This window comes from Spermophilus citellus (genome assembly GCF_964194105.1).
Source record: "Spermophilus citellus genome assembly, chromosome: 5".
In the NCBI taxonomy this organism is placed as follows: Eukaryota; Metazoa; Chordata; class Mammalia; order Rodentia; family Sciuridae; genus Spermophilus; species Spermophilus citellus.
Window position 1 is genome coordinate 59,421,115 of NC_138186.1, and position 12,163 is coordinate 59,433,277.

Consider the following 12,163-nt stretch of genomic DNA (forward strand, 5'->3'; position numbering starts at 1 on the left):
CGAATGGTGTTTAGCCTAATTACGGAAGTTTTGTGGCGATGATTATGCCACCTTTACACAGTAGTCACTGCTTTATTACTGGGCTGGCACCGTCCGGGGGCTGGTTTTAGCAGCCTCAGGCCCCGCGGTGGCCCCGACACGAGACCTGAACCTATAAACCAGCCAGCTGCCCGCCGCAAGTGTCCCCCGTCCCCTTTGTTTTGAGGCCGAACCAATCCTGGAGAACTGAGCTTGGTTTTAAAACTGCCAGGGCTGTAGGAGGGGCTCGGCCTCTACTTGGGGCGGGACTGGAGCTTAGGTTACTTCAACCACCGCGAGGGCAGGGGAAGTGCCCGGGAATAGAAACTTGGCCCAGGGCCCCAGGGTATTGTTGACTTTTGACTTTCGACTTTCTTGCCAGGGCCTCTCCCCTTCTCTTTAGGGCTCTTGCAGTCAGCATAGAATAAACACATAGAGTAAACACATCCAGCGACAAAACAGTGTACAAGACACCAGAAATACAGGGTGGAGAAGCAGTTAGAATTGCTGGGCTGGGAGTCAGGACGCCAGGGTTCAATTCCCAGCCCTATGGCTGTTTCATGACTCACTTCTCACATTTCCCTCTCTTTACAAACAAGGAGATGTTCATACACAGCCAAGAAATAAAACAGCTTGTGCCTTCAGACCTCAGTTTTCCTTGGAAAACTAAAAGCAGCAACAGTGACTTACCTCTGGTGATCCCTGTAGGGGTTCAGACTTGGTGGAGTCCATGGCTTCTTCCTGGGTCCACATAGAGAGAGGCAGGTCTACTGATGACACAGTTGCTGTCCACATGGCATAACTCCCCAAAGCAGTGAGAGCAGAAGGACTAAAGTCAGCAATTATGGACCTAGCATGTCCAGCCAATTATATGGGTCTTCAATGGCTGAAGGCTTATGTGATTTTTTGAAATCCTGTGTGGTTGAGGGAAAGGCTATGTTGTAGGGGTGAACACTAACAAGGGCATAGGGGCACTAGGAAAACTGCTGTTAGAGACTGAGAGTAGAAAACTCAGAGCTCAAAAAGGATTGGGATGGGAAGCAAGAGATAAACCCACACCCCAATATTATCACTACAACCAGTTCTGGTTCCTTTTGATACCCAGAGCCTGCTGCACTTGACTGATAACACCCATCTTTTCATGTACATGGATCTTTCAGCAGCCAAGCCCAACACACACAATTTTACTTCATCCATTCCAATCCCCTTGTCTCCTGTATGGAGAATTTCTTTTAAAAGATAGCAGAAGATATTCCATTCTGAGAGCCCATTCTTAAACAACCTTACCTACCACAAATAGAAGTGAAGGCTGGCAGAGAAGTAGCCTGAACAGGAATATCTGTTCAGGAGATCAGGATCCTGGGCGATGGAAAGTGGTGTGTGTGATTACTTTCCTGGAAGGATTGCTTATGAGGTGGTTGGCTATGGGATATATATATATCCCATATATGGATACACAGGTCACATGCAAGCATTTTTCCTGGTCTGTAATTAGTCACTAATTTTTGTGTATAGTACCTTTGTATATGTTTTGAATTCAGACAGCAATCTTTCTCTTTATGCTTCCTTGGTTTTGTGTCATCCCTAAGCCAACTCACTCCTAGATTATACATTATTCCCCAATATTTCTTCTAGGAGCAACACCCCTTCACCCCAAGGATCAAATCCAGGGATTTAATGCACGCTAAGAACATGGTATGCCACTGAGCTATGCCCCCAGTCCGTTTCTAGTAGTTTTTTGAGGTTTGTATATTTTTTAAAATTTGAGAAAGGATATTGCTGAGTTGCCCAGACTGGCCTGGAATTTGTGATCCTCCTGTCTCAGTCTCCCAACTAGCTGTAATTACAGGCTTGTGCCACCACGTCCAGCTTGCTTTGAGGTTTATTTTTATGTTTAGATATTTAATTCATTTTGGAATTTATTTTTTTGTAGTGTATGATAGACCAAAATCAATTTTTATTTATTTATATATTTTTTTTTAAAGAGAGAGAGAGAGAGAGAACTTTTTTAATATTTATTTTTCAATTTCGGCGGACACAACATCTTTGTATGTGGTGCTGAGGATCGAACCCTGGCCTCACGCATGCCAGGCGAGCCCGCTACCGCTTGAGCCACATCCCCAGCCCTCAATTTTTAAATAGATACAGTTGTCTCGCATTATTTGCTTTGAAAAGTCACCATTAGACTACATATACAGATTTTATTTATTTATTTATTTATTTGGGTACTGTAGATTGAACCCATGGGCGCTTAACCACTGAGGCACATCCCTAGCCCCCCCCCCTTTTTTTTTTAAATTTTGGGCACAAAGTTGCTTAGGGACTTGCCAAGTTGCTGAGACTGGACTTGAACTTGTGATCCTCCTGTCTCAGCCTCCTGAGTCACTGGGACTTTGAGTGTGCAGCACCTTACCCAATTCAGATTCTGTTTCTGAACTCTTGTTTATTCTTGGGCCAAAACTACTGTGTTTTTGTTTGGTTGGTTTGTGGTGTTGGGGTCTTGTGCATGCTATCACTGAGCTATCTCCCCAGCCCAATATCACAGTATTTTAACCATTGTACTTTTATAGTTATTTTGACCTCTATTCCCTGCTTCCTAAAATATACCTTTCCCTTGGTCTCCATGATCTGAACTTGTCTTTTCTTCTTTATACTTATGTGGGTACACATTCTTCCACAGGTTCTTCTCATCATCTCATAAACATTAATATTTTCAGGATCCTACCCCATTCTCATTTTATATGCTTTTCCTGTGTGATCTTATCCACTTCCATACTGAGGACTGTCAAATACCTATCTCTATTCCAAATGGAGTTCCTAAATATCTGTAGCTGGCGCGCCTGACTTGTTTGCGGCTGAGCCTGGCAGCACAAAGCCTGAGCCTGGCCACAAAGCAGATGGACAGTGAATAGTGAACACAGGAGGGAATGGATGCGTGAGTGCGGTATCCTTTAGAAGGCAGAGCCCAGTTGCCGAGAGGGCCTGGTTTCCTGCGGGGGAAGGGCAAGGCATATCTGTGGCAGGGTTTGCAGGAGCTGAGGGCAGAACTCAACTCTGAACTCCGCCCGGCCTTTAACTCAGGGCGGTAGCGCTTTGCTTGCTTCCGGCCCAGCCGAACCGGATGTGGAGTCCGAACTTCCCATGATGCTCCGCAGGGCGCCCATTCTAACCGCAGGGAGCAGAGGAAGTAGGTCGTGATGGCGGCGGCGGAGCCGAAAGTTCTGTCCCCTGCTGCAGTCCCTGGTAAGGCCTGGGGTCCAGAGCTTGGGGAGCCTTGAGGACGTGTTTCTGGCCTTCTGCCGCCTGTCAGTCCCTTCCTTGGCCCTTTCTCCGGCCCGTCTACCCTGTGCGGGTGCTCCGCCCCAATCGGGCTCGACTCCCTCCGCTGCGTCGGGTTGATTCGCCTTCTGTCTTACTTTCAGGGTTCTGAACCCCGCTTAACTACACTTTGGACTCATTTTCCCAGGTCGGGGTCCGCCGCTTTGTTAGCGGAGCGTTAGTCATTGCCTCCGAAACCCCCTCTACTCTGCTGCCATCTTTTAAGTCACTTTAGACAGGGATCAGGAATCTTCCCACGCAGGAGGTTGCCAAGATTATATCCGTGCCTCCGGGTCCCCCCTTCACAGTGGCTGATATGGTGACCATCAGGAATGAGAAGACTAACTTTGACCTCTTAAATTTTTAATTTTTTCTCACTTTTTATCCTTTTCCCTCACTAGATTTGGAATGGTATGAGAAGTCGGAAGAAACCAACGCCACTCAGATAGATCTACTTGAGACCACCTCTGCCCAGGAACCTTCCAACCCTTCGGAGCCCTTTTGCTCCAGAGACTGCTTGGTACCAGTGGTGTTTCCTGGGCCTGTAAGCCAGGAAGGCTGCTGTCGGTTTACTTGTGAACTTTTAAAGCATATCATGTACCAACGCCAGCAACTCCCTCTGCCCTATGAACAGCTTAAACACTTCTACCGAAAACCTTCTCCCCAGGTATGCACAGGCTTTGAGTCAAAATTATTGGGAAAACTGGTAGAAAAGATGAAACCTTCAGGGCAGAACTTGGTGCTCCCAGCCCCTCTCCCAAATCCCAGTAATTCTGGAGGCTGAGTTCCAGCCTCTGCAACTTAGACTCTGTCTCAAATAAAATTTTAAAAAGGGCTGAGGATATAACTCAGTGGTAGAGTGCTCCTGGTACTGCCAAAAAAAAAAAAAAAAAAAAAAAAAAAGAAGAAGAAAAGAAAATCAAACAATTTTATTTCCAAGGCTCCTATTAGCCTAAGCAGTTCTAAGGGCTTTAGTCACTTTCTTTCTACTTCAGTCTTTGGTTGTCTGACCCTCCTTACTTTTTTTTTTTACAGAATTTTATTTATATATTAGTTTTTTTGGCAGACACAACATCTTTGTTTGTATGTGGTGCTGAGGATCCAACCCAGGCCGTATGCATGCCAGGCGAGCGTGCTACCGCTTGAGCCATATCTCCAGCCCCCCTCCTTACTTTTTATCTTGTTCTATTTGGAAATTATTATTATGGGGGCTGAGGATGTGGCTCAAGTGGTAGTGCACTCTTCTGGCGTGGGTGCCGCAGGGTTCCATCCTCAGCACCACATACAAAGATGTTGTGTCTGCTGAAAACTAAAATGTAAATAAAATATTAAAAAAAAAAAGAAAGAGGGCTGGGGATGTGGCTCAAGCGGTAGCGTGCTTGCCTGGCATGCGTGCGGCCCGGGTTCGATCCTCAGCACCACATACCAACAAAGATGTTGTGTCCGCCGAGAACTAAAAAATAAATATTAAAAATTCTCTCTCTCTCTCTCCTCTCTCCTCTCTCACTCTCTCTTTAAAAAAAAAAAAAAAGAAACTCTTATTATGTGTTGTTGCATTTGAACTTCATGAACTAGCTTTTTTTTTCTTTTTTTTTTTTTTTTTTGGTACTGGGGATTGAACTCAGTGGATTTACCACTGAGCGCCCCCCCCTTTTTTTAATTTGAGACATGGCCTCATTAAGTTGCTGAGGTTGGCCTTGAACTTGGGATCCTCCTGCCTCAGCCTCCAGAGTCACTAGACTCTCAGGCACATGCCACCATATCTGGCATAAACTGGCTCTTAAATGTGTGTATGTGGTACTGGGGATCAAACCCAAGGTCTTGTGCATTCTCTGCATGTGCTCTACCACTGAGCCCTCCAGCCCTCAAACTGGCTCTTTAAATTCTAACTTTTTTTCAAATTTTCATCTTTTTTTTTTTTTTTAATCTACTTACTAGGGGACTTCTTTTTTTGGTACTGGGATTGAACTCAGGAGCACTCGGCCACTGAGCCATATCCCCAGCCATATTTTGTATTTTATTTAGAGATAGGATCTCACTGAGTTGCTTAGGACCTTGCTTTTACTGAGGCTGGCTTTGAATTCATGATCTTCCTGCCTCAGCCTCCTGAGCCTCTGGGATTATAGGGATGTGCCATGTCGCCTGGCCTTACTTCTCTTTTTTTAAAAAAATAAGTATAATTGATTTTATTTATCTGTTTATATGTGGTGCTGATAATCGAACCCAGTGCCTCACACATGCTAGGCAAGTGCTGTACTACTGAGCCACAACTCCAGCCTCACGAGGGGACTTCTTGATTAACATTTCTAGTATTCTTTCCTCTTTTTTTTTGGTACTGGGGATTGAACTCCCCATCACTGAGCTATATCCGCAGACCTTTTTATTTTATTTTTTTTTTAATATGAATATTTTAAATTGTTGATGGGCCTTCGTTTTATTTATTTATATGTGGTGCTAAGGATCAAATCCGGTGCCTTACATATGCTAGGCAAGTGCTCTACCACTGAGCCACAACTCCAGCACCTTAGTTTTTTATTTTGAAACAGGTTCTTAATAAGATGCTGAGACTGGCCTCAAACTTGTGATACCCTGCCTTAGCCACCCTCCCCCATTATGGGTGTGTGCAACTCCCCCCAGCTAGTGATAATATTCTTTTTTTTTTTTAAAGAGAGAGTGAGAGAGGAGAGAGAGAGAGAGAGAGAGAGAGAGAATTTTTAATATTTATTTTTTAGTTCTCGGCGGACACAACATCTTTGTTGGTATGTGGTGCTGAGGATCGAACCCGGGCCGCACGCATGCCAGGCGAGCGCGCTACCGCTTGAGCCACATCCCCAGCCCCGATAATATTCTTAAGAGCACCTTCTTCATTTTTTCCATCTTCTTTTAAAATAACATATTGTTGTTTCATGACTGTTTGAATTTCTATTACCTGAAGATTTTTAATGTGTGTTTGACATTTTTCTCTGTTCATTGCAGTGTTTGTTTCTTTCAGAATTCTTTGCCCATTTGTTTTGTTTTTTTTTTTGGGGGGGGGGGATCTTTCATGTTGAAAGTTTTTATTCTGAGTCTGGTGAATATTTCAGAACGAGTTATAGCAAGCTCTGTGCATGTGCCTGGGCCTTTTGCACTAATGACTTTCCTTGAAAGAGATTGAGTAGGAACCTGGTGGTCTCTTTGGGGAACTTCCTGAACATAGTATTGGATGGAGGAGGAAATTGCAGGCCGTATAAGCCTCCTCACATAGTTTTATTCGGTCTCCCTATGCTCACTCTTGCCTTCTCCTAAGAATATTACCAATTCTTGAATCTTTCTGGGGTTTTGCAATGTGAATTTGTTTTTTGTGGGCATCTGCTTTGTCAGTACTTGGCATTTTGCTCTCTTGAAATCTGTCCCTCCTTTAAAAATTTTTTTGTTATACCTTTATTTATTTATTTTTTTATGTGGTGCTGAGGATTGAACCCAGTGTCTCACGCATGCTAACAAGTGCTCTAGCACTGAGCTACAACCCACTGAGTTTGTCTTCTAGAAGCCATTTAGAAGACCTCTTTGCCCGGACACTAGTACCACGAGTGCTGGTCCTCCTCAGGGGCAGTGCCCTAAGCCCCAAGGAGTTCTTTTTTTAAAAAAATATTTTGTTTTAGTTGTAGTTGGACACAGTACCTTTATTTCATTTTTATGTGCTGCTGAGGATCTAACCCAGCGCTTCACACGTGCTAGGCGAGTACTCTACTGCAAAGCTACAACCTCACCCCCACTTGAACTCTCAACTCTTCCATTTACCTTCTTCTTCTTCTTCTTCTTTTTTTTTTTAGTTATTGGTGGACTTTTATTTCATTCATTCATTTATTTATTTATATGTGGTGCTGAGAATTGAATCCAGTGCCTCACACCTGCTAGGCAAGTGCTCTATCACTGAGCCACAACCCAAGCTCCATCTTTCTTTTTCTCTTACCCTTTTTTATTTTTAGCAGTGCTAGGAATCAAACTCAGGGCCTTGCACATGCTAGGCAAGTACTCTACAACTCACCCTTTTCTACCTACTTTCTGCCTACCTTTCAAAACTTTGTTGTTGGGCTGGGGATGTGGCTCAAGCGGTAGCGTGCTCACCTGGCATGCGTGCGGCCCGGGTTCGATTCTCAGCACCACATACAAAGATGTTGTGTCCGCCAAAAACTAAAAAATAAAAAATTCTCTCTAAAAAAAAAAAAAAACAAACTTTGTTGTTGCCTTTGGCCAATGTTGCCTATTCTCTCTGGCGGGGTGGGGGGTGGGGGTTGTCTCTTGCTCTCTTTCCTTTGAAAAGAGAGTAAAGTATTTCCTTAAAATTTTTCTTAGAGGGGCTGGGAATGTGGCTCAGGCGGTAGCGCGCTCGTCTGGCATGCGTGCGGCCCGGGTTCGATCCTCAGCACCACATACCAACAAAGATGTTGTGTCCGCCGAGAACTAAAAAATAAATATTAAAAATTCTCTCTCTCTCCTCTCTCACTCTCTCTTTAAAAAAAAAAAAAAAAAAAAATTCTTTTTTTCTTAGAAATTTGTCCTGGGGCTGGGTTGTGGCTCAGTGGTAGAGTGCTCACCTACCACATACCAGGCCCTGGGTTCAATCCTCAGCATCACATAAAAATAAGTAAATAAAATAAAGGTATAAAAATTAAAAAAAAGAAATTTGTCCTAATTTCTTTCAGTATTTTAGGTGGAGGTGTATATTAATAATCTTGTATTTAATTTGTCATGTTTAACTAGAAGACCTACTCCAGAATTTATTAGTCCAAATAATATTCATTCCTAAAAACTCCCCGTGAAACAGAAATTTGCTACTTCAACTATGCCATGGAGTGTCCTTGACTGTTTTAGTTCCTTATTTTCAATTCCCTTCAGCTTCAGGATATTGTCTTTGTTGTTCTGAGTGCATATAAATTATGGCTTTGTACAAAGAATATATTTTCTTTTTCAACATAATGCCCTCTGATAAAACCCACTGTATAGTTATGGCAGTTAATTGAGCTAGAAATCCAATCCTGAAGGCTGTCTACAAAACCCAGCCATGTTCTTCAGAGGGCATTAGCTTCCCCTTATCAAGTCCTTCTCTCTCACCATTCTTTCTCCTCACAGGCAGAGAATGCAGTGAGGAAGAAGCCTCGAGTCACCACTGAGGCAAGCAACAGGAAATGCCAACAAGCACTGGCAGAACTGGAGAGTGTCCTCAGCCATTTAGAAGACCTCTTTGCCCGGACACTAGTACCACGGGTGCTGATCCTCCTCGGGGGCAGTGCCCTAAGCCCCAAGGAGTTCTATGAACTTGACCTGTCCAGGCTGGTCCCCTTCAGCATGGACCAGAACCTGAGCACAGCTGCTTGTTTGCGCCGTCTCTTCCGGGCCATTTTCATGGCTGATGCCTTTAGTGAGCTACAGGCTCCTCCACTCATGGGCACCATTGTTATGGCACAGGGGCACCGTGACTGTGGAGAAGATTGGTTTCGACCCAAGCTCAATTACCGTGTGCCTAGCCGTGGCCACAAACTCACTGTGACCCTGTCCTGTGGCAGACCTTCTATTCCAGCCCTGGATTCAGAGGATTACATTTGGTTCCAGGCACCAGTGACACTTAAGGGCTTCCACGATTGAACCGAGGGTGTTTCTTAACTCTAAAAACATAATGGCTAAATTATCTTTCTCCCTGGGGCACCTTGTCATGCATCTCTTGCTTGGAGCTGGAATTGCTTCCTGGTGAGAGAAGACGACTCTGTCCTCCTGGCTATTTGCCTCCCCTCAGACTTCTGGTGGGCTGATGGTGTGTGGCTGTGACTGAAATAATCATTATTGAGCAACAATTCCGAATCAAAGGTTGATTTTCCCAGAGGGTGCTGGGTCAGGTGTTCCTATTTAGGATTGGAAAGCAAAGATGGGTTCATAAACAGATTCTTCTATGGGGGTACCCCTTTTTTGCTTTTGATCTTTTCTTTCAGAGTTTCTACCAGAGTCATAAAGTGTGTGTGACTTATGAATTTAAATATAAAATGAATAATCATTAAATTTTCCTGAAACTTTTGACTTAAGACTTTTCAGCCTCCAAGCCTAGAGTCCCCCCGCCCTCGCCTGCTTCAGGGCTTCCAGGATTTTTTTAACTTTTTTTTCTTTTCATTCGCCTTAGGTCAGTCTGGAAATTTAAGTGACTTGACTAAGTTTCTATAAGTAGTTTGATAGCAGAGTTGGGACTGGAATCCTTATCAAGCAGCCTGTAGCCCAACATTCTGTACTTGCCACATATTGATCTTTGTGACCCTTAAGTTCTGCCCAAAGCAGGAGTCTCCTTTGGTGTGGGCAAAATACTGGTAAGGAACTTAGCTTACCACTCCATTCAATGAAAGTCCAGGGATGTAGGGGAATAGTTTAGGCCTGTGATTGATCCTTAGTAAACTCTGAGCAGATTTGCAGAAAGCATGTTGAAGGGGAGGAGCGCTCATAAGACTTTTCACCCTCAGAGAGCAGGACACTTGTAGTTTGAGGGTCACAGATGCTGCTCTAGTGGTCAGTGAGGGCAGAGCAAAGTTGCAGCCTATCATCTTCATCATTGATTAAACACATGCCAGCTTGGGGATTTGAGGCCTGCAGTAAGGACCTTCAGCCCCTTCCAGCTGTTCTGGGGTCTGAATGGTCCTGGTAAACCTGGCCTATTATGCCCTTCAGATCTGAGAAGCAAATTTCAGGGGAATGACACTGAGAAATAGATCAAGAAAAGAAAACAAAGATGTTGTGTCTGCCGAAAACTAAAAAATAAATATTAAAATTCTCGCTCTCTTTCTCTTTTTTTTTTAATATTTATTTATTTTTTTTAGTTCTCGGCGGACACAACATCTTTGTTGGTATGTGGTGCTGAGGATCGAACCCGGGCCGCACGCATGCCAGGCGAGCGCGCTACCGCTTGAGCCACATCCCCAGCCCTCTTTCTCTCTCTTTAAAAATAAAAAAACAATGGGGCTGGGGATGTGGCTCAAGCGGTAGTGCGCTCGCCTGGCATGCGTGCGGCCCGGGTTCGATCCTCAGCACCACATACCAACAAAGATGTGTCCGCCAAAAACTAAAAAATAAATATTAAAATTAAAAAAAAATAAAAATAAAAAAATAAAAAAACAATAAAGCTATCATTAAAAAAAAACATTGCTAGAATGTTATGCCACACTTACAAATTTATTAAATTATAATCTAGAGATAGCAATAGATAAAGTACAATTAAATTTTCTTTTTTAAAGAGAGAGTGATAGAGGGAGAGAGAGAGAGAGAGAATTTTTTTAATATTTATTTTTTAGTTATTGGCAGACACAACATCGTTGTTTGTATGTGGTGCTGAGGATCGAACCCCGGCCACACGCACGCCAAATGAGCACGCTACCGCTTGAGCCACATCCCCAGCCCCCACAATTAAATTTTCCAATTAATTATTTAGGAGTTCTATTATCCTCAACCATGGTCCGTCCACCAAAAATTCAAATATGAGTAGATCAACTCAAATCACTTAACGACTTTCAAAAGTTATTGGGAGACATAAATTGGATAAGGCCTTATCTAGGTATACCAACAGGAGAGTTGGGACCTTTATTTGATATCCTAAAAGGTCCATCAGATCTAAATTCACCCCGCACGTTAACACCTGAAGCAAGAAAGGCATTAAAAATTATTGAAACATATATGGAAAATATGCATTTGGATAGAATTGATATAAGTTTGCCTTTATTATTTATTGTAAAACCAACAAAAATATTCCTACAGGAGTATTTTGGCAAGAAGGTCCATTATTGTGGATAAAAGCAGCAAAGGGAGTGTTTGGAATTTCTCCCAATAAAATTATTACTCCATATACTATGGATCAAATTGATGAGTTAGCTAATGAGTTAAATACTTGGGCAATAATCATGTGTAAATCTAATTCATTCGATAATCACTTACCATCTAATCCTTTGTTGTCTTTTTGGTCCTTTCATCCTGTAGTTTTTCCAAAAATGACAAGAAAAACACCTATCATGAATGCTCCAAATATATTCACTGATGGGTCAAATAATGGTACAGCAGCAGTAGTTACCCCTGATCAAACTTTTACATTTTTAGAACCCAAAACAATCAGCTCAAAAGGTAGAGCTTAATGCAGTATTACAAGCTTTTGTGATGTTTAAAGATTCTGTATTTAATTTATTTTCTGATAGTCAGTATATAGTTAATGCTATAGTATCCCTTGAAGATGCTGGTAGGATTTCCCCTTCCTCTACTGTTTTCTCTTTGTTTTCCACTATACAAAGTCTAATCTGGGACAGAAAAGATCCATTCTTTATAGGACATATTAGGGCACATACAGGATTGCCTGGAGCCCTTAGTTTGGGCAATGATTTAGCAGATAAATCTACACATGACATACATATTTTCTCCACAATAGTAGAAGCTATAAATTTTCACAAAAGGTTCCATGTCAATGCTAATACTTTACAAAAGTGCTTTTAAAAAACTAAGGAACAAGGGCTGGGGATGTGGCTCAAGTGGTAGCGCGCTCGCCTGGCATGCGTGCGGCCCGGGTTCGATCCTCAGCACCACATACAAACAAAGATGTTGTGCCCGCCGAAAACTAAAAAATAAAGATTAAAAAATTCTCTCTCTCTCTCACTCTGTCTCTCACTCTCTCTTTAAAAAAAAAAAAAAAAAAAAAAAACTAAGGAACAAGCCAGACATATAAAACAATGTCAAAATTGTGTGACCTTTTTACCACAAGTTAAACTTGGAGTCAATCCTTGAGGATTGATACCTAACCATATTTGGCAGATGGACGTCATACACTTGCCAG

At 42.8% G+C, this 12,163-nt stretch overlaps 1 protein-coding gene across 1 annotated transcript; it reads left to right on the forward strand.

Annotated features, from left to right (window-relative positions):
• The first annotated feature begins 3,021 nt into the window (after positions 1 to 3,021).
• Positions 3,022 to 9,369, forward strand: MAD2L1BP (MAD2L1 binding protein). The gene is made up of 3 exons (XM_081295970.1): positions 3,022 to 3,261; positions 3,738 to 4,003; positions 8,449 to 9,369. Exons 1-3 carry the CDS (start codon positions 3,216 to 3,218, stop codon positions 8,959 to 8,961), a joined length of 825 nt encoding a protein of 274 aa, XP_081152096.1. The 5' UTR covers positions 3,022 to 3,215; the 3' UTR covers positions 8,962 to 9,369.
• Positions 9,370 to 12,163: the final 2,794 nt, after the last annotated feature.